Raw genomic sequence first — 27,691 nt, 5'->3', positions numbered from 1 at the left:
ATTTTGGATAAATTACACAACTACCTCAATTATTGTGTTATTAAAAGTTTGGGTAAATTACACTTTCATACTTCAGGTTTAGAATCTATTTCAATTCCTTACAACATCTTCAAAACATTTCAATTTCATACCTTAAGTACTATTTTATTTCAAAATAATATATTCGTTACATTTTCCATCCATTGATCCATTAAGTACTGACGTGGCTACCACATTTATGCCACGTGGTAAAAAGAATAATTTTTTATTATTTTTTTTAAAACTTGAAAAAAAAAAAAAAAAAAAAAACTTGAAAACGAAGAAACCCACCCCTCTTCTCCCTCCCAAGCCTCCCAACCACCTCCCTTCCCTCCACTCTCTTCACCTCCCATCCCATCCCACCCCACCCTCACCTTTTCTTATCTACAACCCCACCCATCCTTAGCAAACCTAATTCCATTCAAACCACCACCAACCAAGCACTGAAAAATTTTAAAATTTGAATACATACCTCGTTGCCTGAGCCGATTGACGAATCGACGAGCCCACTCGACAATGCGTCAAGGAGCACTGGGTCCAGGTTTTTTGGGGGGAAGGGTTCGGATCTGGGTATGTTTGGGAGGGGGAGTTTTCTGGGTTTGGTTGCAAGTTTTTTTTGGGGTTGGGGGGGGGGGGGGGGGGTTTGGATGTGTCTTGGTTTGCTTCTGGCGGGAGTGCGGGGATCATTGCTTCTCTTTCTTTTTTTTTTCTTTTTTTTTAAATTAGGTTTTTTTTCTCTCCAGGTTTAAAAAAAATTATTCTTTTTGCCACGTGGCACACATTTGGCAATCACGTGGTACAAATGTGGCAACCACGTCAGCACTTAACGAATCAATGGATAGAAAATGTAACGGATGTATTATTTTGAAATAAAATAGTACTTAAGGTATGAAATTAAAATGTTTTGAAGATGTTGTTAGGAATTGAAATAGATCCCAAACCTGAGGTGATAAAGTGTAATTTATACCTCGTCTTTAAAAAGTTTCAATGTCATACCTCATCTACAAATTTGTTACAATTTCATACATTTCGTTAGTTGTCTGTCAATTCCTCCGTTAAAATGCTGACCAGACAAGTGACGGGACCCATTTTCTATTAAAAAAATAATTAAATATTAAAATTAAGAGAAAAAAAATCAAAAAAATCCAAACCCACACCCCCGCCCCCTGGAAAATCCCCATTCCCTTCCCATTCGACCCGTTCCCCCTCTCCCCCACGCCCCTTAAAACCTTCCTTCCAAACCCAGAACCCCACCCCCACCTCCCCCTCAACCCTTTCTCTTTATCTCTCTCTCCTCACACATTTTCTTCCCCAAAAACAAATCCCAAATCGTGCGGCAAAGGGAGAAAGGGAGGGCGCCGTGAAAGCGAGCCAAAGGCGGTGAGCGCCGAACCCCGACGGCACGATCTAAAGGAACTAGATCCGAAGGCTGAGGCCAGCTGCCTCATGCTGCTAATGATGGCCTGGTCGAACTCGACGATCTGGACGTGCGAATGGAAGGAGGGGGATCGCAAGTGCGTAAGGGTGAAGGCTCGATAAGGTGCTGCGGTGGCAACGGATAAGGGACTAGATTTCTTCTTCCGGGAGAAAAGGGATTTGAATTTGAGAATTGGGGGAATTTGTGGGTTTCTGAATTAAATATTAAAATAATTAAAAAAATAAATATTAGAAAATGGCAAGTGACGGGATCCATTTTCTATTAAAAATAATAATTAAATATTAAAATTAAAAAAAAAAACCAAAAAAATCCAAACCCATACCAGATCCCTTTCCCCACATCCCCCCCCCCCCCGGGGGAAAATCCCCATCCCCTTCCCATTCGACTTGTCCCCCCCCCCATGCCTATTAAAACCTTCCTTCCAAACCCAGAACCCCACCCCACCTCCCTCGCAACTCTCTCTCTCTCTCTCCTCACACATTTTCTTCCCCAAAAGCAAATCCCAAATTGTGCAGCAAAGGGAGAAAGGGAGAGCGCCATGAAAGCGAGCCAAAGGCGGTGAGCGTCGAACCCCAAAGATGTGGTCCAGAGGAACCGGATCCGAAGCCTGAGGCCGGCTGGCTCAGGCTGCTCATGATGGCCTGGTCGAGCTCAACAATCTGGGTGTGCGAGTGGAAAGAAGGGGATCGCAAGTGCATGAGGGTGAAGGCTGGGTGGGGTGCTGCGATGGCGACAGATGTGGGACTGGGTTTCTTCTTCCGGGAGAAAAGGGATTTAAATTTGAAAATTGGGGGAATTTGTGGGTTTCTGAATTTTGAAAATTGGGGGAATTTGGGATTTGATTTTTGTTTTGGGGATCTGGTGGGGTGGTTCTGGTTTTGGGTGAGCCGTGTTTTTGGGTTGGGGGGGTGGGAGTAGGGAAGAAGATGGCTGAGGTTTTTTTTTTATAAATAATATTTTTAAAATATTTAATTAATTTTTTAATAAAAAAGGGATGTCGTCACTTGCCACATCAGCATTTTAATGAAGGAATTGACAAACAACTTATGGAAGGTATGAAATTGTAACAAATTCGTAGATGAGGCATGACATTGAAACTTTTTGAAGACAAGGTATGAAACTGTTCATAACCAATAGTTAAGGTAATTTTGTGTAATTTACCCTTTTATTTTCTATTACTTGGTCTGGCCCGCCCCGTTGCATTTTAAAACGAATTATGTCCAGCCCCTCCAAATTTGAGCCCGGCCCAGCCCGTGTCAACCCTACCGTAATGAATCATGTTGAGGTGGTTCCATCATCAAATAATTATTCTGAATCCATGTTGAGGTGGTTCCATCATCAAATAGTTATTCAAATGACAATACCCACTTATACATTCCCTTCACTTGCAGGTATATTAAAAAAAAAAGGAATAAGCTACTAAACATGGATTTTGATAATCATATAACTTAAGCAAATATTGGCGTCTCAAGTATTTAATCTTTCCAGTTGTTGAAGGCTTGAACCTATCAATTGATATTAGTCTGGAATCTGGATGGGAAAGCCAAAAGTCTTTCTTTGGTATTTTATCCTAAACCATAGGTGAGACACATACCAGACAGATCTCCATATACACGTTGCTTTGACAGCATAGCTGTAAGCCAATTGATCTTCAGCAACAAAACCCACAACCGTAAATGGATTCTCCAGCAGAACCTTCAAAATAGGGAACCACCACATGGTTGCCCCGCTCCTGCAAAACAAACCGCTGTTTCCACTCTACAAAATCGTGACAATTTCCAGAGATTGTCACATAACACGAAAAGAGGGGTTAACAAAACACAGAAACCAACTTGAAGCTCAAACTGCGAAGCTGAATATGCCCAAAGAAAACAGAAAAAAGGATTCACACCTCAGGGATTTTCTGCCTATAAAGTAACAGAGTAATAATCAAGAGGGAAAAAAAGTATAGTCTTGTAATTAGCTTTTACCTAAGAGTTAGGAATAAACATATATCTGGCCAAGCTGGAACGATTTGTCAACGAAGAAAAATGGGTATATATGATCAAACTGACCACAATGTAAGAAAAAAGCTTGGCCTTGGAAACCAGTGGAGATAAAAACGCACCTTCATAGCTGAGAATATCCTCAAGTAAGCAGCAAAAGGTTCCAAAACCAATTTGTTTAATTATCTTCAAAGTCGAGGCATAATCAAGAGGGGACCTATTATTAGGTAGTTTTTCAGATTTCTAATTTGAGAGTTGAAGCCCTTTTTCCTTCTCTTTTCTAAGGAGACAAGCTTACATGTTATTCCAATTCAATTACCAACTCAATAATGTGCAGTGAACATCTCTTGCCTTCTCGTGTACAGATTAAATGCCCCTATTTGATGGGGCATCAATAATTTGATTTATTTCCTGCACAAAGGTAGGTCCAATAATTTTCAATCCCAAAGCTTCCAAAAAATTATTCCAGATCTATAGCATGATTAAAGAGAAACAACTTTTAGTACACACGCAAAGTTAGATATTCAATTATTCATGACAATAACCATGTTGTAGGAAATTATTATTATTTTCTAAATGATTATTTCTTTTTCTTTAAAAGACTCTGAACAAAATTGCAAGAAAAGGAAACTAAAACAGCAACATACCTTCATAGAAAAATCATTTCATGCTCCTATATATATATATAATGCACGACTATCTGTGTCCTATATAATGCACATAAGAATGTGGAAGACATGAAATGTGTACTTACTCGACTTGTTACTCATGGAAGATTATATTTTTACAAAAGTACAAATTGTGTGGGTGCAATGGCAAATTTCTCAAGAGGCCACCATTCATGGTTTACCTCGCCCAAGCATGTTTAACTTAGTAGTTTTGATAGAAAGAACCTTTTAGTAATTCATTGGCGTGCCTCAAGTAATGCAATAAAGTACATGATAAAAACTTGTTTTATTGATTACAGGTGACAATTGTAGATCTGAGTATGCAAAGAAAATGTTTCCAGAATAAGATATAGCAGAATTCGTTGCCAACAAGGTCCCTGGCTTACCTTACTCACAAGCCAGCAACACATTCCTAATCCTGAAGTAGCCACAATTGTAGGAGAGAAGCTAAAACATTCCAGTAATTATACCCCCAACGTTTGTGGATGCATTGGAAGGTAAGGCCTTGGATTATAACCCTCTTTTCTTAGTTCTAGAAGAAGACCGTTGAGCAATGAATATATCTGAGCAGACTCTGGGTGACTCCCATCTGCTGCAACAAACATATGAGTGTTGTTGTTCACCTCAATCCAACTGTACCCAGGAACCTTTTGAATTTCTCTGTTTTTCATCAGAGTTCGAACCTTAAGCACACTCCCCCATTTTCCAGCATCAGCAAGTATATTTGATAAGAGTATATAATAGCCAGAATTTAGAGGTGCCAATTCAAAAAGATATCTTGATACCTCTTCTGCAAGCTCAACATTGCCATGGAGCCGACATGCTCCAAGCATTGTTCCCCAGACACCAGAATCTGGGGAGAATGGCATGCTCTTTATTGTTTCAAATGCTTCATGTAAATGTCCAGCACGCCCTAACAGATCTACCATGCAAGCATAATGCTCTAACCTAGCTGGGATCCCATATTCCTCAATCATGGAACGGAAGTAGAGAATTCCCTCATCAACTGCGCCTGCATGACCACAAGCAGATAATATACCAAGAAAGGTGACATGATCAGGCAAGATCCCATTACCCAACATTTCATGAAATAGAACAAGAGATTCCTTAAGGTGACCGTGATTCCCATAAGCAGAAATAATGCTGTTCCACGAAACTTCATTCTTCTCTTCCATCATGTCAAACACATGGCGAGCAAGATCTAAGTTTCCACATTTGGCATACATGTCTATCAGTGCACTCTCAGCAAACAGATCAGAGCTAAATGCATTTCTAATCATGAAACTATGGATCTCTTTCCCGTAATGAAATGCTGGTAAATTTGCACATGCAGATAGCGCAGCTGAAATGCTTACACAGTCATATTTGACACCTCCCATCCCCATTTGACGAAATAGATCAACCGCCTCTTCTGGTTTGCCATTCTGGGAAAAGCTTGTTATCATTGAGTTCCAACAAACAGCATCCCTTTCAGTCAGTCTTTGAAAAACACAATGAGCAAGATCAAGTCTTCCAGATTTTGCATACATGTCTGTAAGGGCACTACCCACATAACACCTCCCATCAAACCCATGCTTGAGGATGTTACCATGCACTTCCTTTCCGGATTTCAGAGCAGCCAAACCAGCACAAGCTGGTAAAACAGTTGCCACTGTTAGAGAATTTGGTCTCATTTTCTGTTTAAGTAACCATCTAAAAATGTCCAATGCATCACTATTCATCCCATTGAGAACAAACCCTGAAATCATAGCTGTGCACATGACAACATCTGTTCTGGTGCTTTGGTTGAAAATTTTGCGCGCCATCTCCACATTCCGACACTTGAAGTATACATCAATAAGTGCACTTTGCAAAAACACATCCAAAGGCACACAGTGCCTTACAATGTAACAGTGAATTTCCTTACCTTGCTTGAGGCTACCTTGTTCAGCAACAGAAGGTAAAAAACTTGCAAATGTGATTGCATCAGGTTTGACACTTGTAGATATCATGTCCTGAAACAAACGTGAAGCCTCAAGCATGAACCCACTCTGTATATAACCAGATATCATTCCATTCCATGTCACTAAATCAGTTTGAGGCATCATATCAAACAACTTGCGGGCATCAGAGAAGTACTGGCATTTAGAATACATTGCTAACAATGTATTAGCCACTGGAGAATCCGACTCCAACCCACAAGCGACAACAAGCCCATGAAGTTGAGTACCAAAACCAATCATAGCTTCTGACGCACAAACAGACAAAATGCAAGCGAATGTCACTGCATTTGGCTTAACTTCACTACTTCTCATTTCCAAGAACATTCTAACAGAATTATTTGATTCTCCATTTTTAACATAGCCATGAAGCATAACATTCCATAAAACACAATCTTTGTCAGGCATTTTAACAAACAAGTGCCATGCATCCTGGATACAACCATTGTCCACATACAGTTGAATCAAAGAACTGCCCACAAATATATCAATTCCAAAACCCATAAGCTGGATAGTATCATAGACTGCTTTGCCCAATCTTACATTATTCACACCACCACAAGCTTTAATTACACTCGGAAAAGTGTACTTGTCGGGTGAAACTCCAGAATCCAACATCTTAAAGTAAAACAGCAAGGCATAATCAAAGTAACCCGTTAATGTAAACCCTCTAATCATCCAGTTCCAAGGCAAAGTATATTTCAAATCAAGCTGATAAAACATGTTCTTGGCGTCTATAATGCTCCCACAGAGAAAATACATACCCAGGATCTTTGTACCAACAAGGCTGTTTTTGACAAGTCCGCTGCAAATGACATGTGCATGAACTTGTCTACCTTGCTGGAGAAGAGAATGATCACTACAAGCTTGCACGATTGAAGCAAACTGGCTTGCCAATGCCCCTTCCAAATTAAGGGAGGTTTTGTAGTTTGTATGTATGGACTTGGACCATTGTGGTGTATTGTGTATGAAATGTTTATAGACTGGACATATAAATCTATTGTACATGTCTTTTGCGTTGTGAGAATCATCTTTGTTTAGAGAGCCTCCGACATATTTTTTTTTATTGTTCTATATACTTGACGAGTGAAGACTACGCAGTTGATACAAAATTCAGCGGAAAGCTTGAGCACCAACAGCCCACCTTTATTGGATTACTTTGATGTGTTCTAGCTGCCTCCCTAGTCGCCACGTACACCAAAAATCCAACTCATGATTGTTGCAAGTTCCTATGTATGTCAGCAGAAGCATGTGAAAAAATTGCACAATGGTGGCATAATATTCTTCTATTACGCTACTTTTCACTATTTGTTACCAATTCACGTAGTAACACTTTTCACAGAGCACCTTCAAAAGCATAAAAAATGGCTCTCAAATACAACAACAACAACAAAGCCTTTTCCCACTAAGTGGGGTTGGCTATATGAATCCTAGAACGCCATTGCGCTCAGTTTTGTGTCATGTCCTCCGTTTGATCCAAGTACTCTAAGTCTTTTCTTAGAGTCTCTCAAATGAAAAACGAAAAAAATAGTTACATTTATTGTAACCAACAAAGAAGCACAGTATAAAGAGATTTGCATTATTTTGAAATTGAGGATTTCCAAAAACACTAATGAAAATAAAAGTAAATAAACAAACAAAAATCTTAAGAGCGCATAATCAAAATTATAGTAAATCCAGGAATAGCACAGCTGAAGAGTAGCATATTTTGAGCTTGCGGCCAAATTTAACCCAACTTTTAACATTCTACATATATATGACTGTAAACTTGAATGTGCAAGAGCCAAAATGGATGAGGTTACAGAAGAACATCTAAGCCTGAAGACATACTTAGATCGGATAATGTAGGACTACAACAAACTTTACATGCAGCTCTATGGCATTCAACAAAAAGAAAACAAATCTGAGGATGCAACTTATAATCATCAAGATGAGGAACAAATTCACAAATTGAAGCTAAACAGGAGACAGGGATAGAGGCAGGACTCCATAGTGGGATGGGGTGAAACTATAAATTAAGGCCCGTTTGATAATCATTTTAGTTTTAGTTTTTGGTTTTGTCACTTGTCACTAGATACAGAGTGATAGTGGATGGAACAGTGGAGGATGTAGTGTGGTAGGACTTAGGAAGGAGCAGGGAGAAATGCACATGAAATGACATCAGAATGAAAACCTACTTAAAATTGTTTGGTTTTTTATTTTCATATTGCGTATCATTCCATGTGCATTTCTTCCACATCCTTCTCACCGCCCTTCCTCTATCCTTATTCATCTTTTCTTCTTCCTTGTATTTCTCCTTCATTTCTAACCATAAAGTGTACTAAAGGCTAAAAACAAAATGGTTATCAAACGGGCCCCTAAGTTTCTTTTTTCCAAGCCAGAAACTAGAAACTGCAGTTCCGTTGTTTCTCTGGAATTTCCCAAGCTTACGGAACCTGTTAAAACAATACGACTTGCCCGAACTGTGGCTGAGCAGATATTGGATATCGAATAGACCTCCCCCAAAGGTAATTTTAACGCGGCCAACAAGATTCCAGGAACCTAATGCAGATATCTTGGATAATAAACAACCTTGGAGGCTTGGACTATTGATAACCAAAATGCGTACGCATACAATGAAAAAACAAAACACAAAAAATAAAAACAGATGGAAAGAGAAACAAGAAACAAACATGCAAGACATGTAGAAAATTAAATACTAGAGTTGTATCCTTGTCTACATTTATTCAATTATCCACATATTTGCATTGCAGAAAGACCATGTATTGAATTAGTTTGGAATTTGGCCCAACTCTAACATACAGAATCCGGTACAACCAAACCCTTAATTAAAACCCTAATTAATTAAACCTTAAATTAAAATCCTCTTAATAAATCGGCACTGAAAGAAGAGGAGAGGATAAGAGATACCTGGGTCAGTCAGTCGGAGTGAGAGAGATGTGAGGCTTATACCAAGGAAGGAGATGGTTCCGGAAACTCGACAGAAATTTCGGAGATGAATGAACAACTGCTGGGAAAAAAAAAAAAAAGGCGGTATGCATCCTCATTATGAGTTAGTCTTCAATTTCATATTTGCGGTATTTTCCCTGTTTGTTAAATAGAAACAAATACACAAATACATAATAGTTGACGTGCGTTTAAAAATGGCCGAAAGTGTTTTCAGCGAAGAAAATATTTTAAAATCAATTCTTATAATAAAAGTACAAGTAAATACTAAAAAAATCATTTAAATGCTTTATAAAAAAAAGAATAAAATTGGTACTTCTTGCAAAAATATTAGAATTCAAAAACATTTTTTTTTAAAAATGATAGTCATTTTAAAAACACAAACACATCCACTTGAATCTATAAATAACCCCAGATTTACCAAAATAAATAAATAAACAAATAAATAAGGGTTAACAGGTTTGGGAGAAAGCGGTGATGGCTGGCCAAGGCGGTGGACGTTCTCCTCTGCCATCTTCACCTCCCTTGCAACTGGCCATAGAGGGGTGGAAAAAATTCCCGAAAATCCCGAACCAAACCGAAAAAATCCCGATCCCAAACCAAAAATTTCCCAAACCGAAATTCCCGAAATTTTCGGGATGCTATCCCGAACCAATCCCAAAATTTCGGTATGGGATTCGGGATTGGTTTCTCGATATTTCGGGAATCCCATACCAAACCGAAAATATATAATATTAATTATTATATATATTTATACATATATATATATATATTATTCTTTTATAATTGATGCTAGTAGTTTCTAATTCATGCTCAGCAACCTAGAATGCCCTACACCTTGCATATTTTTCATGTTCTGTTTGGTATTCATGTGTGCTGCCATGGCTGATGATTTCAGAAGGCTTGATTCTTTTGTCTCTCAACAGATTGCAAAAAGAGTTTAATTAATTTGAATTTTGACTATGATAAAAAGAGTCCAGCATGCCAGTGTTCAATTAAATGGTAGTGTGAATGAAATGAAATTCCTAGTTCATGAATGTGTTCTTAAATTATATATTTGAAGAACAATTCATAATTTCATATTTCAATTTGGGATTCCCGATTTGTCCCAAAATCCCGAAAATATTTCTGGATTCCCGAAATTTGGGATTCCCAAAAATTTGGTTTGGGATTGGTCTTCAAATTCCCGTCCCGAAAAATTTCGGTTTGGAATTCGGGATACTAGTTTCGGTATGGTATCCCATACCGAACCACCCCTAGGCCATACGCATGCCAACCTTCACAAACCCAGCAAAATCGCACAAACCCACAAAAACTCAATCGTCTATAACTTTTGTATTCAATTTCTACCAGAAAAATAAATAAAAAATTGAAACGACGCCTGAGAGATTCGAACTCTCGCGGGGAAACCCCATGTACTTAGCAGGCACACGCCTTAACCACTCGGCCAAAGCGTCTCTTGTTAATCCCATCCTCATTTTAATTTAAATAAACAAAAACGAGCCGCTAGCCATTTATAATCGGCGATCGGACGACGAAAACCAGAAAAACCAATAGGTTTGGGAGAAGAGAAACAAAATGATAGAATGTCAGTGGCGACTGTGGCATCCTGCAACTGTATACCCTGCAGCACCTGAAAAACTCATTGGATTTGGAGGACATGTTTCCAATCCCCTAACTTCCTCTCTTTCTCCCCATACTTCTCTCTCTTACACCAAGTTCCAATCCACCAGTTTCTTATGCAGCTCCAAACATTGTTTCAAGTGCTTTTGTGACAAAACTGAAAGCACCCATGAACCCTCTTCCCGGGTGAATTTCCTTTTCGAGTCTCCGAAATTTAGTATGTTCAGTCAAATGGGGGTGAAATATATGTTTTTGGGTTCATTGTTGCATTGCAGCCAAGTTCGAATCCGTTCCATGTAGATTAAAGTAGTTTAGAATATCACTTTATCAAAAACATGAAATGGGATTCTTTGTGATTGTAAATTGTAGGGGTTTTCGGCACTGGCAGCAGATGCTCCATGGGACAATGGAACTGTGTGGAGCACTATGGCTTTCTATATGTTCAGTTTGCACATCCCTCTGAGTTTTGGAGGGTTGTCTGTGGTTGCTCATCTGTTGCATGAACCTGTACTTGATCCACAGACAGAGGTGAGCCTGTTCATTTATTTTTTGTTATCATCGTTGAGACGTATTGGCCTTGACAGTATTTGATCCTTGGAAGAATGGGAATTGTGAGGGAAAATTATAGAACATGTTCACGGATTGACACTTGCGTACAGGCATATTTGTTAATGAATCACTCGCCTATATGTGTTAGATTGTGATATACAGGTAAGCGTGCGCAAAAAGCCAGTCAATCTTCTTTCCCTTTTCATGATTTAGCATTTTAGTGTAGGTGTAGTCTGTTAGGGGTTGGATGTAAAAGTTGTTCCACTTTCTGCTTTGATATGGATTGGCATATGCTGTGAATAGAGGATGATGAAGATGAACCGCTGCGTAATCAATTAGCTTATCCTTTCCACTGTTTGCATCAAACTATGCTTCATTTTGTTTCAAGGGAGCATGGCTATGAAGGCACATGGAACTGTTTGCAATTCTCAATTTTAAGAAGCTTGACTTTGCATTAGTAAGTATGCAGTTTGCACACTGTCGATTGATCTTTTATTTTTTTTGGTAGTGCAGGCAATATCATTGCTTGGAGCTCAAACTCTAGAGCTCATTGCGGCTCTGCTGCTTCTGCAGAGTACTGCCAAGCCACAATATAAGTTTGTGGATTTCTTCAAAGCTAAAAAACTATCAAAAGAGAGGAGCTGGCTGTTGGCATCTGTCGTAGGATTTGGGTTTCTGTTCATGTTGGTTTTCCTAACTTCCTTACTTGCTGATAGAGTCGTTGGCCCCAAGGTTGGCAGAATAAACTTGTTACTTATCTGCCTTCGTTTTCTGGTTTTTATTATCATATTTAGTGAACCAAAGGTAAGCTTCCCAAAAACAAGACCGCAATCAGAAACCTGGATGCATATATTTTGCTACATGGCCTGATGGCTTGGTAAAAACATGTTTCAGATAATAAGATGTCATAATCTCAGCATTTTTTATGTTGGCTGGTGTTAGGTAGCGGCGAATGATAACAGAAGAATGGATTTAATTGATTCAATGCTCATGATAATAAACAAAATAAGCCAAAGATAACTTTGAAAGATCCTGACAAATATCTTAGCCTAGCTTTCGCTCTACAGCCATCGAAGTATCTTTACTAACTGAATGATCCAGTGGTCCATATTGCTTTTAAACAGTGGCTGAGATTACTCTTTTAATTGGCTTTGGTTTGGTTTTAACTAGTTTGGGTCATATAGGGCTTCTATGATTAGAAATAGGATTTGGTACTAAGTTAAAATGATTTCAAATCTGCATCAGACAAGTCGAATATGTTTCCATTGTCAAATTCTTATTACATCTCATTCATGTTTCTCTAAATGAATAGATCGGTGGTTTAACAATGTTTTGGAAGATGCTGTTCTCTTTCAAGTAACTTATTTTACACCGTGTCGTTGCAGGATATAAACAACCCTGTTCTGAAGGAAATCTTGTTGAGCAGCAACATCTCACAAGCTGCTTGTGTTCTCGTATACTGCATTATCACTCCCGTGCTGGAAGAAACTGTTTACAGAGGATTTTTATTGGCGTCAATTTTGTCCACTACGAAATGGCAGTCTGCAGTTTTGATAAGCTCGGCTATTTTTAGTGCAGCTCACTTATCTGGTGAGAATTCCTTACAGTTGTTCATCATTGGATGTGTACTTGGATGCTCTTATTGTTGGACTGGAAACTTGAGCTGTCCCATCTTAATACATTCTCTGTACAACGCCAGGACCCTAATGATAACATTCTTGTCCTGAGCTCTCGCTCAATTTCATAACCCTTGTAATTAACTCACTATATTTGAGAATTTCAGCTTCAAGAACATAAACCGGTACAAAACTCTTCTAAGATTTTGTTTTCCGTACTCTTTTTCTTTTGTCTCTTCAAGATTTAGCGTTCAACTCTTCCAGTCCACTTGTTTATGTTGAATGATTTTGTTGGATATACGCGTCAAGTGTCCAGTATTCCCATCCTGGGCAGGGATCTACGCTCATCGGGAACTGTTGGCCGCTTGGGATCAGCTTCTAAGGTGAAATTCTTTTCTGTTGCAAGTATTTTTCCAACAAGATCGGATTCGCACTCACAAAGATGTTGTACAAGAGGAGCATTCTTGCTTTCTAAACACGACACTATCAACTTCCCTATGTGGTGATGCACAAAGTTGTTATACTATTGCCTTGTATTTGGATATACTACCCTCAGGGCTTTTCTTAATTTTGTAAACCCATTTACTTCCTACATAAACCACTTTTCTTAATTTTTTGAGTTTTTAAAGCATCATGTTCATGGCCTTTTGCTAATGGGGACTAGCAGCTGCTTGTCTAAAAGCTGTAGGTTCCTCAGACTCGCATATCTCAGATAAAGATGACATCAATCAAGTGACGACAGGATTAAGGGGAAACAGAAGCGGGTAGTGTTAGGCAGACCTTTTATTTATATCATATTTTATAAATCATATGACATAGTTGTTGATGATTGAATATTACTTAAATATTGATTAACATGCTTATTTTTTATTAGTGACACATCACATAATTTATAAATTTAATCTAAAAAATTGATCTACCTAATATTACCCGACATCAATAGTCAAGTGACATCCGAAAAGGAAGCTGTATGTCCCCTTATTTTGAAGCTGTTATGATGAAGTTTCAATGGGGCCATGGCCATGGTGATTTCAACAAGTCACAATTATGTTCTGCAACAGAAATGAAGTTTGAAGGAATCATCATATTCTTCTTATCTGTATTTGCCAGCCTCTCTTTTTTTGCACCTTTTTTTTAGCATCCACATTCTGAAATAAATATTATAAAGTTTGTTTTTTTTCAAACCACTGACCTAAAGATAAGATTCTCCACTAATATACTTTATTGGTGTTATAAATAATCAAAAGTTAGAGAGATAACATTTATTAGTGATAAGAACGAAACAGGTGTAAAATATCACACTGTAACTATAACACAAAGGGATGACGAATAAAAGAAGAAGGGATAGATACTGATGTTATTGATCTTTTCTTCTTCTCAATCTATTTTGATATCACACCAAGCGCTCTATTTATAGAGCAACTCCAAACAAGCATAATAATTACATCTTGAAATTTACAGCACACACCTTTTGAAAATACAATCCTCATTCATTTCCGTAGTCAATATTCCTATGTGGGCATTCATTAACCTACAAATATTTTCAACACTTCCCCTTGGATGCTCACATATCAACATCAGTTGCCTCGTTAAAACCTTGCTCGAAAAAACCCAATGAGAAAAAACCATAGCGAACGAAAAAGAGTACAACTTTACCTGGATTGTTGATATAGTGTTAAGTATGCTTATGTTGCCTCGTTAAAACCTTGATAGGAAAAACCCAGTGGGAAAAATCCTGATCGAAGGAAAAAGAGTACAACATGCATGTTTCATGGATGCTCCTCCTAATATGCATCTCCTCCTGATTCCGTATTTTTCAAATTTATCTAATTGGTATGTCGACGTAATCCGATACTTTACACTAACTTCTGAAACGTGCACTTTGGTGAACAGGTCTGCCAGATTTTCATTGGAACGGATTTGTCTGACGTCAATAACTTTAGCCTTCTGAAGCTCATGTGTACTGAAAAACTTTGGAGATAGTGTTTAGTCATATCACCCTTGATGAATCCTTCCTTCATTCAGGCAACACATGCTGCATTATCTTCATGGATGACAGTTGGAGTGTCTATCTTTGAAGGTAGACCATATGAATTCCGGATATGATGGATCACTGATCTTAACCAACAACATTCACAATTTGCTTTATATAAAGCAAGTATTTCTAAGTGATTTGAAGATGTAGCAACTAATGTTTGCTTTGTTGAGTGTCACGAGATTGTTGTATCTCCATTATTGAACACATATCCAGTTTGTGAGCGGGCTTTATGCGGATCAGGAAAAAAAACCAACATATGCGTATCCAATATGGACCTGGTCATTTGTGGATTTCTTTTAGTAGAATAGACCTATGTCTGTTGTCCCATGAAGATATCGCAATACATTTTTGACTCCCTTCCAATGACAAATTGTTGGAGCATAGCTATGCCTTGCTAACAAGTTAATTGAAAAAGCTATATCTGGTCTAGTACATTGTGCTAAATACAATAAAGCACTTATTGCACTTAAATATGGTACTTCTAGACCAAGGACCAATTCATCATCTTCTTTTGGACGGAATGAATCTTTCTTAATGTCCAAAGAACAAACGACTATTAGCATGTTGAGTGGATAAGTCTTGTCCATACCAAATCGCTTCAAGATTTTTTCAATGTAAGCTGATTGGTGAACCAAAATTCCACTAGCACAATGCTCGATCTGCAAGCCGAGACAATATTTTGTTTTTCCAAGGTCTTTCATTTCAAATTCGCTTTTCAGATATTCAGCAATTTTATTGAGTTTTTTAGAAGTTCCAACTAGGTTTATATCATCGACATATGCTGCCACTATAGCAAATCCAGAGTTGGATTTCTTAATGAACACACAAGGGTAAATGACATTCTTGGTGTACCCTTATTTGATCAAATACTCACTGATACGATTATACCACATTCGTCCAGATTGTTTCAGCCCATACAACAATCGCCTTAATTTGATTAAGAGCATACCTCATGGTTTGTTAGTTGTTTTATGCAACTTAAGTCTTTCAGGGACTTTCATATATATGTCAGTATCTAATTCTCCATATAGATATGCGGTGATGACATCTATAAGTTGCATGTCAAGTTTTTTCTGAAACCACTAAACTTATTAAGTAACGAAACGTAATTGCATCCATTACAGGAGAGTATGTCTTATCATAATCAATTCCAGGTCTATGCGAAAAGCCTTATGCAACGAGTCATGCTTTATATCTTGCAATCTCGTTTTTTTTATTTCGCTTTCTTATGATTACCCATTTGTAACCCACGGGGTTTATACCAAGTGGAGTTTGGATTACCGGTCCAAAAACATTTCGCTTTTCCAAGGAATTTAAAAATGTCTGGATTGCATCTTTCCACTTAAGCCAATCTTGTCTCTGTTTGCATTCATCAACAAAGTGTGCTTCAATATCATCACTTAATATGATTTCAATGGCTACTGCAAATGCGAATATGTCGTCGATGATTATTTCATTCTAATCCCACAATTCATTAGTACAAGCATAATTTATGGAGATTTTTTTACTTTCATGTACCTCTGTTTCTTCAGGTACATGTGTCTTATCACGGACATTTTCTTTTTCTGAAAGTACATAATCATGAATTATGGATTTGTCATTCATTTTTTATTCCTGAATGATTTCATTTTTTCTTCAGGTACATGTGCCCTTGTCTTTCTCTTTCGAGGGGCTGAATCTTTTGAACATGTGGGTCTACCATGCTTCAGGCGTGCACCAGATGAATCTTTTGCTACCACTTTATTTTGTCCAACAGGGACATCAATTCTTACAGGTGCATTTGCAGCTGGTATATGTGATTTTGTCACTTTCATAGCATCATTAAATGCATCTGGCATTTGATTAGCAATACCTTGAAGATGAATAATATTTTTCACTTAATTTTCACATTAGGTGCTACGTGGATCAAAATGAGATAAAGTGGGAACAATCCATGTCAGCTTACGAGAAAACTATCTCATTAAAGTGACAATCAGCAAAACGAGTTGTAAACATATCACATGTCAAGGGTTCCAAATATCTAATGATAGACGGTAAATCAAAACCCATATAAATTCTCAGTTTGCACTGAGGTCCCAATTTAGTGCGTTGTGGTGGTGCAATAGGCACATAAACAGCACAACCAAAAACTCGTAAATGTTAAATGTTTGGCTAATGTCCAAACACGAGTTGCACTGAGGAGTATTGATGGATGACTATAGGTCTCAATTGAACCAATGATGCAGCATGTAAGATGGCATGTCCCCATATAGAGACTAGCAATTTTGTTTTCATGAGCAGAGTGCGAGCTATTAATTGAAGCCGATTGATAAATGCCTCTGCTAGACCATTTTGAGTATGAACATGAGGAACAGGGTGTTCAACATCAATACACAATGTCATGCAGTAATCATCGAAGGTTTAAGACGTAAATTCACCAGCGTTATCAAGTCGAATTAACTTAATGAGGTAATCTAGGAACTGTGCTCGCAACTTAATTATCTGAGCAAGAAGTCTCGCACAAGCTACATTCCGAGTAGACAAGAGACAAGCATGTGACCATCGGGTAGATGTATTAACCAAAACCATAAAATATCAGAATGTTTCATAGGATGGTTAAATAGGCCCACAAACATCCCCTTGAATTCTTTGCAGAAATGATGGGGATATAGCATCAACCTTTAGTTGTGATGGTCTAATTACCAACTTTCCTTGAGAACAAGCCTTGCAAGAGTTATCATTTGAGATAACAATGTGTCTGCTCAATAATGGATGTCCATTAGAGTTGTCAATGATTCTATGAATCATGGTAGATCCTAGGTGATCCAGACGATCATGCCAAAGCATGTAAACTTTTGAATCAATGGACTTCTAGTTCATGACAGTATGTGATTCAATTATCTTTATGTATGTATAATACAATCCACTCGTCAAACCATGCAACTTCTCCAATATACACTTCTGGGTATCATTGGAGGTAATGCATAGATACTCCAAATTTTTTGCACTTTTTGTTTCAATGTGGTATTCATTTAAACATATGTCTTTGAAACTCAACAAATTTTAAGTAGATCGAGTAGCGTACAACGCATTCTGTATGGACAATATTGTTTCATTTGGTAACATAATCTGGGCTTTCCCTGAGCCTTCAATTACATATGGTTGGCCTGAAATTGTTGTTACCCTTACTTTTGTAAGCATCAATCTTAAGAAATATTTTCGATCTCGAAGTATTGTATGCGTGGTTGCGCTATATGCAAGACAAATATCTCTGTCATTTCTCATGTTTTGAGAATGACCATAATTTTTATCCATGCTTTCTGAGTAAAGGGGATCATGGTTAAAAGCAATTTATAATAGGAAATTTAAATGCCATTTTTATTGAATTTGAAATGCTTGTTTTAAACTACAAGTTTAGTACATTAAAAATAAATGATTTAGTCGGACCGGTACATTTCATTCCCCCTTTCTACATTGAAGTTCGAGACATTTAGGTGTGTTGTGTTCAACTGCCCTGATAAGTCGCACACTAGATCAGGTATATCCATTAGTTTAGCCTGGTCGAGAAAATTGGTCTCAACACCCTTCTCCTTGATAGAGGCTTGATATAGATCCACCAGATGTTTTGGGGTACGACAAGTACGCGCCCAGTGCCCATTGCCACTATACCTGTGGCAGGCTCCTTTAGAGTTTTATGAGCATTGTTCATATGAGCTTTACCTTTGTGGTGATTTACATTTTTGAAGCTCGAGCCTGAATTATGTCTTGAAACCTGGTTGTGAAACTTGTAACCATGATTCTTGCGCCTCCCATTCCACCATCCTCGCATGTGGCCACGTCCTCATTTAGGACTATTGCCACCAGAGGGTGTGGCATTCACTTCAAGAGAAGCAGCATTCACTTCTGGGAATGATGCAGATCCAGTAGGTCGGGACTGATAATTTTTCATCAGAAGCTCATTGTTTTGTTCAATCTTAAGAAGATGCACTGTTCTCCTCCTTATTTGTTTCTCCAAGATTCTCTGCCTCCAAATGGATTTTGGTATCCACTACCCAGGTAAGGTAGTTCTTCTCAGTAATGTTCAAGGCAACAAAATAAAGTTTTGCCAAGTTCGTCATTTTCTTTTCTAAAAGAAAACTGAGATGTGTAAGAACTTGCAATAATATGTATTCTGGAGGTATGTAATGTTAGAACTTCTGATTCTTACAAATTTTTTATTTTGATCTTTAGGCCAAAATGATAAGCACTCGAAACTTCTGGCTCGAGATTTACATGATGAATAAGGAGGGCGATTGTACCGCACCATTTTCATAACATAGGATGTGCGATTATTCCGCACCACTCAAGTAGCAGGAAAATTTAAATACGCAAAGTATGGTGGGTGGTATACCGCACCACCTAAAATTGCAATAAAACTAAATAGCAAGCAAATTTAAATATGCAGGGTAGGGTGGACGATTATACCGCTCCACCTAAAATTTGCAGTAAAATTAGATTTGCAGTCCAAGATAGGTGATGATACCGCACCATCTTGGATTGCAGTAAGATTAAATTTGCAGTTTAAGATGGGCGATTGTACCGCACCATCTTGGATTGCAGTAAAATTAACATAAATAAACACTAGGTTAGTAGTCAGGAGCTACATCAAACAAGAAATCAAAGAAATAAGTAACTGTTAGGTTGAGAACTAGAAGTAGGCATGGTGCAAACAGTTCTTCGCGAGGGTATATCCAGCAGGTGAGGCAGAGGAAGAAGAAGAACAGTAAAATCCTTAGAGGAAACTTTTTTTTTTCTTTCGGCAAAGAGAAATGAGAAATGGTTAGAGAGTCGTGTTGATAACGTGTTATAAATAGATAAAAGTTAGAGAGATAACCTTTACTAGTAACAGGAGCAAAGCAGGTGTAAAATATTACACTATAACTATAACACAAAGGGATGACGAATAAAAGAGGGAGGGATAGATACTAATGTTATTGATCTTTTCTTCTTTTAAGTCTATTTTGATAGCACACCAAGCACTCTATTTATAAAGCAACTCCAAACAAGCATAATAATTACACCTTGAAATTTACAGCACACACCTTTTGAAAATACAATCCTTATTCATTTCCCTAGTCAATATTACTGTGTGGGCATTCATTAACCCACAAATATTTTCAACAATTGGCCCATTTTTCTACCAAAACAAACAAAGTTGTACCTATTGTCAAAGTTCTGTCATAATATAATTGGTTTACAGTCAGATTTCAATTATAATAGGAGGATGATTCTTTGCCCTCCTAATCTCTTTACCCTTCCATGCCCTTTTATTTGAACGGTCACGATTAAATCACGTCAACATCTTATATTGATTTCTTTTATAGAGACAATAAGACAAAAAGCAATGTGTGCGATGAGATGATGGAAGGAGATGAGAATAGGAGGGTAGAGAATCCTCCTCCATTATAATAATGGAGATTTTAAATTTTGGATTAAACAACATACCCACAATACCCACTTCATATAAATTTCAAAAGTCGTGGTCCCATATGAAAATATAAAGTTCTCAATTTGGATTGACAAGTGCTTTTAGGCTGTGTTTGTTTAACGTCACAAGGTTTTACTAAATTGGACTAATTTTAGAGTAGTTGTGTGTTTGTTACACGTTGAAATTAGCTTCAATGAAATTAGATTTCACTCACCTCAACTAAGAGGATCGCTAAAGGGTCTTTGCGAGACTTCCCAAAAGCCAGAGAACTGCTAAGACCGTCTTGTCTCTCGCGTCATCCTACTCAACCAATCCAGAGTCACCCACCACTCCCTACCATGTTCTCGTCATGCTCAATGACCTCGCGGACCATCCCACCGACCACCGCCATATCCTCATAAGTACCTCAGATCTTCCTCTTCCACTTCCTCTTCTTTCTTTTCTACAATTTAACTTAATTTCTTTCTTAAAATGAGAATTTTTTAAACCGCAAAGTATACATATGTCATCATTTAGTACTACAATTTAATAATGTTCTTTTTTATATGTAGGTCTTAGGTTCGAATCTCTGAAACATTGAAATCCATCCTAAATTATTATACAATATTCATTAGATTAAATATATGGTTGTATTCAAATAATAATATACTTATGTTGTCAATTAGTGTGTTACGAATCTATGATTATTTTATGGAACTCAAAGTATTAAAAGCCTCAACCAATCCCATTTAGTTTGGTTATGCTTATCCAGATGGTAGTTTGGAGACTAGCTGTGTGCCAGTGGCTCAGTTAACAATTCACATGGAATATCCAATGTTACCTGACACTAAATGTTAACGATAATTTAACTATTAAATTTAATTCTCGTTAAATATGAACTTGAATCATATTATTGCTAACCCATTATCTTCTCTTTAATGTAAATAATATCGTTTGTTAAAAAAAAAAAATTAATTTCTACAAATAAGATTAACCCCAATAGAGAAGGGTTTATGCAAATACAAAAAATAAAGGTTGGCTCAGCACAATTGCATAAAGAGTAAATGATAGATGTATAATAGTAATCCCACTTACTGTAAGGCAGAGAAGTTAATTAAGTGAGAGATTTTATATTCAATTCATATAGTGGCAAAAACGTATAATATTCACGTTAAGTTTGATACCTAGTATTTTAAAAGGAAAACTAATGAAAATGACTTGAAAACTTTGAGTTTTAACGATAAGGACAAAATAAAAGATAAAGTGAATAGTATTAGGATTGACATTTTAGTGTAAAAACGTGATTTTTTGTTAAAATGAACAGTACCGGAAGCTTTTCGTTAAAGTTCTCTATTTTAAAACTTGCCCCCAACAAGTTTGTTCTCCTCTCTCTACGATTTTGTTGCTATGCTGCCTCTATTTTATTCTCTACAATTGTGCTGCAACTTCTTCAAATTTTCTTCTTCTTTCTTTCTCGTCGATTCTGCTGTGTTTTTTTCCTCAATTCTCCTCTGCGGTTCTACTTGGTCAATCACGACTACGATCCCAACGACGTTGTCGTCTTCTCAGACATTCACCCCCTTCTCAACCATCCCACAATCACGAGGCAGAGGATCCAAGGGCGTTGCTACCATCGCAGCCCCTTCTCAGTTTGATAGTCTTCTAACCGTTCGATTTTCCTTTGAACGAACCGGATTGATGCATCAAGAGGTTCCACACAAAAGTGATCCAGAGAGAATCTTGTTCCACCATTTTGGACAAAAATAGAAAAATATATGGTTCCACCATTATAATAAAGAATACGAATCTATAAACAGTAAAATGATTACAATTAAAATAAGTTGAAGGGATTGATCAGACCCAATTATGCACATGTAAAACAAAAAATAGAAGCACCTAGAAGGGGAAAATCAGCCGAGTCAAGGGAGAAAATTTTCCTTCTACTCACAACACAAATAATACAGCACGTATTATTATTTAAGTGGTAAAGTTTTTTACTTTTTATATTATTAATTGTTAAAGAATTGTTATTAACGTTCAAAAAGTCTTATTATGCACTTTAAACTATCTATAATTAAAAAGAAAAATCACTTATAAAAAATGTAAAATAAAAATTTTAAAAAACTAATAATAATTTTTAATTTTTAAACACAAAAATCTTACTTGTATAAAGACATATAGTGTACGGTGGGACACATTGAAATGTTTCCAAGTCAATGAGTGGTCCCATGAAAATTGAGTGGCCCCCAAGGAGGTGTCCACATTTCAAATGTCGATTAAAATTTAAAGGCCACAGATGTCACATACCAGCTCATCCTTATTCTTATCTCGCAATTAACTTCGGCTAATCACGCATGACACGATCAAACCGTTCCCACCCCGTTAGATTTCCGCCACGTGTGCATGTGGGTTGGCCCACGCGGTTCCTTCCATTTTAAAATACGCGACCGCATCCACCACACAAAAACAGCAGCTCCTCTTCCAGCAGCAGCAGCGCCATAATTCCCCCGATAAAACCCCCCACACCAACCCCACTCTCTACTCTCTTTCTGTTCTCTTTCTCTCTCCAAAACTTTTGGTGGTTTCTCTCTCTAGAAAGCAGAAACAAAGAATGGCAGGGTTTGAGAACCAGGTGAGGCAGAGGGCCAGGGAGCTGAAACACTTGGTGAAGAAAGGAGTGAGGATCGTTGGAAATTCGTGCAAGAAGGGCTGGTTCAAGATTAAGCACATCAGAGGCTGATCGATCTCAATCTTTTTTATTTCTAATTATGAGATTAATACTGATGATTATTTCAGTCTTTAACTTTTCCATTTGTAGGACTTGATTTTGATGTAAACAAGATCTGGATCTTTTTTCTTTTTTTTTCTTTTTTTTTTTAATTTTTTTGGGTTGTTTTCTTGGATTTTGTGGTCTTTTGGTTTTGTATTGTTTTTTATAATTTGGATTATATATATGAATTTCGTTTTTTGAATGATTGAATCTCTTCGATTGGGGCTTATGTTATGTTGAGATGTTATTAATTTTTATGGTTAGTTGTTGATGTAGAATTATTCAGTCTGCTTTGCCAAACATTTTTATAGAAAAATGAAAAATTCCCTCAATTAAAGGGTCATCCGCAGCACGATTCGTTTAATTTGGTAAGCAAAGTAGATGCATGGGATGGGGGTGTTTGGCAGCTGAAGCTGATTATGTGGTTGTAAATTTGATACACGGTTAATTTCACGAAACTTAACAAGAATAACACATAGTTAGCCTAATTGATGCATACCTTGAAAAAGAGGAAGGTGTCTAGGCGGGCACTTAAGCAAATCTAGAGTCGTTTTTTATTGTAAATTGCCTAAGATTAATTGTGCTAGTAACCAGCTGTCTAGCGTTTAGTTAAGGCTTAGTCAGCTCTAGCCGGAGACATTTAGACTAACTAAAGTTAGGAATAAGATCCGACAAGACAAAACCAAAAAGCCAAGTGGATGATTCTCCATTCAAGCTTGAAACTAGAGTGACTACTACAACAGAATCAGATTCAACCAAAAGATTATTGAACCCCATACTCCATGCCGATTTAGGACTAAAGAAGATGCCCATATATCTTGTTAAGAATATTTTGATTACTATGGGTAGGTAATTTCAACGATCGCACAATGTATTGGAAGTACCTTTTTTCGCCAACGAAAATTGGTTGAGCTGGTAAGAATTGTTATCTTCATTAGATTAAGACCTAAATTCGAGTTTCATTGTTGACAAATCCCTCTCGGTGGCAAAATGTAAAAATAAAAATAAAAAAAGGTTGAGACTCCTCTATAAATTCTGGCTTGTAGTATGTGATGATCATGAAATGGAGTAGCCTCTTCTTCTCATTAACTTTTTCGTACTAACTAGAAAATACCATTCTTTCGACTATAAAAGGATGAAGAGGAGATATCGTTCTCACAAGGCATAATGTAATAATTACTATATAATAAGAATAATAACCAAGTCTTATCCAACTAAGTGGGGTCAGCCATATGAATCTTAAAACGTCATTGCGCTCAGTTTTGCACTAAGTCTTCTATTAGCTCTAAGTACTTCATATCTATACTTATGATCTCTTTACAAGTCTTCCTAGGTCTTCTTCTACCCCATTTGCTTTGAGCCTCCGTCTTATAGTCACTTCTCCTAATCAAACCATCTATAGGTATTCAACTCACGTGTCCAAACTATCTTAACCGTTTTTCTCTCATTTTATCTTTATATGCCCATACATCCAATGAAGCATTTTCATCTTCACTACTCATTTTTTGGACGTATTGCTTTTTGACCACTAAACACTACGTGTCATAAAGCATTGTTGGCTTTATTGACTTCCTATAAAGATTTTCCTTGAGTTTTAATGGCATACAATGATTCATAATACACCCTATGAACTCTTCCACTTCATCTATCCAGCTTATCTTCTATAGTTGAGATCTTCATCAAATTCTAAGTTATTTTGCAATATAGATCCAACATAACGAAAACGTTCACTCTTTGGTACTTTTTGATCTCCAATCTTCATCCCTATCTCATTGGAGCCCCCATTTCCGTCGAAGTTGTACTTCATATAATTATAATCTGTATTTGACCTGCTTAGGCGAACACCTTTAGATTCCAACACTTTCCGTCAAAAGTTATCTCCGCATTTACTTCCTCCCATTTTATCTATCAACACTATATCATTTGCAAAAAATATTACACCAGAAAACATCATTTTCAATATGTCACATTAACGTGTCCATTACCAATACAAAATAATATATTCTACTATAAGTAAAATATATAAAAATATAATACGTGAAAAATATGTATTATATTAAATGGTAACATTGCTAAAAAAAACTTTAAAATTTGGTCACAAATTAAAATTCACATTAAAATTACTCATTGAAAAATAAAAGACTTATTTTTAACTACGTTACTTGCGATTTCAATCCTACTACTTGAAACTCAAAAATCACCATTTTACTTCTGGAACCTGATTTGGATCCCATTTTGCCCTCTGAAACTAAAAGTTAGCCACTTTGCTCTCTTGAACTCGATTTAGTTCCTGCTTTTTCCGTTGAAACTCAAAAGTTGCCACTCCACTCCCTAAAACTCAATATTCACTCAACTTTGACATGTTTTTGTGTATTCCCTTAAATAACCATTAAGTTTACTTGTGTGACATAATTAGGGCCCACTTATAACTGACGTGCTCACATATCCATCAAATGGTGTCACATATATAAAACAAAAAAAAAAAATACAAAAAAAATTCAAACAATGTAATACATATTTAACAAAGAAAAAGTAAGAAAAACGAGCAACAATAATTCCTGAGTTTCATCTCTCCACCACTCTCTTTAATAATTGTCCATACATTCATCCCTTCTCCCTCCATCTCTAGCCACCTTGTCATTAGTTCCACTGATTTTGTTATTTCTTACATTCTTAATGGAGGTTGTTTGTACCATACTTGACCAATTGTTAAACTATATCCACTAAGGGGTTTGTGTTGAGGCATCCCAGTCGAAGCTCAAGAATTTTCCTCCAGCCTCCCGGCCAATCACAGTATGACACATGTCAACGTCAGAATAAAACTCATATAGTCCCACATCGACCACATATAAAAGCTAGAGACTCTCCTCAACCATAAAAGAAGATCATTCTTTTACAATTAATCTCTAATGTCATTATTGTATTGAAACTAATCATTAGAACCCACTAATAATGATTATGCTTAAACTTATGTATTTGTGTAAACCCTTCACTATTAATGAGAACTCCTCTACTCCTTAGACATAGTCAGACTTAGAGTAAATCACGTATATCTTGCGTTTTCTTTCCTATCACTATCTCTTTACATACTATCATCACTAGGTGATTGAAGCAAATGAGCGAAGGTCACAAACTTGACACTTTACGTTGTTCCAAAGTTTAGTCAATTTTGTGCATCAACATTTGACGCCGTCTGTGGAAATCAACACGAAAAGCTGTCGGTTCTTTCTTAAATTTTCATCCCACCACCGTGAAACCCTCATAACCCCATCACACTTCATCGTGAATCTACAAAACCTAAGAACCCAAAACCCCCTCTTTGCCTTTTCCATAAAACCTTTGTAGCTTCCCTCATGCATCTCTCTTCTTTCCAAAACCAACGTACTATCACTGGTAACCCCACCATCTGCGACACCGCGCACAACCCCTTAGTTTCGTCCCATTTTTCTGTAACGGTTCATGAACCAGGATGACGTTTTGTGAGACAAAGAATGAAAACAACAAGGGGAAATAAGACAGAGGGTTCGAGTGGGAGCGGAGACAAGTACCAGGCGAATCAGCTAGAAAATGGGCCAGAAGCCTATACTACAAAGGTAATCGAACGGAGCAGCTTTGCCATGGAACTCTGATCTTTCAAATTCCTATACTATTTGGATTTCAACGTTGGCGAACTCGCCACCACTGTCTCTGTCGAGATCGGCAATGTCGTTCCTTCTCTAGCCTCCCCCATCAAAGAAGATAAGACCTTCCTATCTTTTCGATTACAGCTCATTGTTTATTATTTTAATATTATGTTGACCAAAAACATAGGATTTGGATCCTTTCTTGAGCTAATGGAGAGGATCCTCCTAACCCATCATTGTGAACCATTGAATTTTTATCCAACAGTTACAATTATTATAACTTTAAAGAGACCCCCCTGTTTGTATCTGTTGGATAAAAATCTAACGGCCCATGATGATGGGTCAAGAGGATCTTCTCCATTAGCTTAAGAGAGGATCCAAATCCAAAAACATATCACATCACATACCATTTTTATTATTTTAATCCATAGACATATGGGTAGGCTGATCACATTCACCTAAAACTTTCTTTAATCTGTACACTCACTACACCATGTATATTATTATTGTTATTAATACTTGACAATTGCTAGTGACGTGGCATAGGTTGATCAAATCGCATACCTGATTCTTTCAATTATTATTTTAGGGTAAATTACATTTTAACACCTCAGGTTTGAGGTCTATTACAATCTCATACAACATCTTCAAAACATTTCATTTTCATACCTCACATACTATTTTATTTCAATATAATACATCCGTTACATTTTCCATCCATTAATCCGTTAAGTGATGATATGGTGGCCACATTTGTGCCACATGGCAAAAAATTTTTTTTTTATTAATTTAAAATATTATAATAATTTACCCTAAAAATAAAAAAATAAAAACACAAATTGATTCATCTTTCCCATCCCTTCTCCCCACCCGAGCCTATCCCCCATCATCTGCCCTCTTCTCTTATTCCCATTCCACTGCAACCACCCCCCCCACCCCACCCCTTACCCAATTTTTCCCACCCCGCAGCCTCTATACCTTACCCAACCTTCGATAACACCAACCCATCTGTG

The 27,691-nt window shown here is 37.2% G+C and overlaps 2 protein-coding genes and 1 non-coding gene across 7 annotated transcripts; 1 reads left to right on the top strand and 2 right to left on the bottom strand.

Moving 5' to 3' along the window:
• Positions 1–2,731: 2,731 nt before the first annotated feature.
• On the bottom strand, positions 2,732–9,196 carry LOC137740188 (pentatricopeptide repeat-containing protein At4g21300). 5 transcript variants are annotated; one of them, XR_015966462.1, is made up of 4 exons: positions 8,999–9,194; positions 4,496–7,317; positions 3,427–3,852; positions 2,732–3,214 (listed from the first exon to the last, which is right to left on the bottom strand). XR_015966462.1 is itself a non-coding variant. In XM_088699889.1 (2 exons), exon 2 carries the CDS (start codon positions 7,094–7,096, stop codon positions 4,574–4,576), a length of 2,523 nt encoding a protein of 840 aa, XP_088556015.1. In that variant the 5' UTR covers positions 7,097–7,317; positions 8,999–9,196; the 3' UTR covers positions 4,319–4,573. The 5 variants fall into 5 exon arrangements, 1 of the variants encoding a protein (XP_088556015.1); XR_015966463.1 differs by having other exon boundaries at positions 3,564–3,852; XR_015966461.1 differs by having other exon boundaries at positions 2,732–3,852.
• A 1,213-nt stretch (positions 9,197–10,409) lies between these two features.
• On the bottom strand, positions 10,410–10,491 carry TRNAS-GCU (transfer RNA serine (anticodon GCU)). The gene has a single exon. It is a non-coding gene; the product is annotated as a tRNA-Ser (tRNA).
• Positions 10,492–10,568: 77 nt separating this feature from the next.
• On the top strand, positions 10,569–13,004 carry LOC137740888 (CAAX amino terminal protease family protein). The gene is made up of 4 exons (XM_068480693.2): positions 10,569–10,843; positions 11,027–11,185; positions 11,720–11,938; positions 12,592–13,004. The coding sequence occupies exons 1-4, from the start codon at positions 10,613–10,615 to the stop codon at positions 12,931–12,933; spliced, it is 951 nt and encodes a 316-aa protein (XP_068336794.2). The 5' UTR covers positions 10,569–10,612; the 3' UTR covers positions 12,934–13,004.
• The last annotated feature ends 14,687 nt before the right edge of the window (positions 13,005–27,691 follow it).

The sequence above is a fragment of the Pyrus communis genome, chromosome 9 (assembly GCF_041283825.1).
Source record: "Pyrus communis isolate YQ-2024b chromosome 9, ASM4128382v1, whole genome shotgun sequence".
NCBI lineage: Eukaryota > Viridiplantae > Streptophyta > Magnoliopsida > Rosales > Rosaceae > Pyrus > Pyrus communis.
This window is presented reverse-complemented; position numbering and strand designations above follow the sequence as displayed.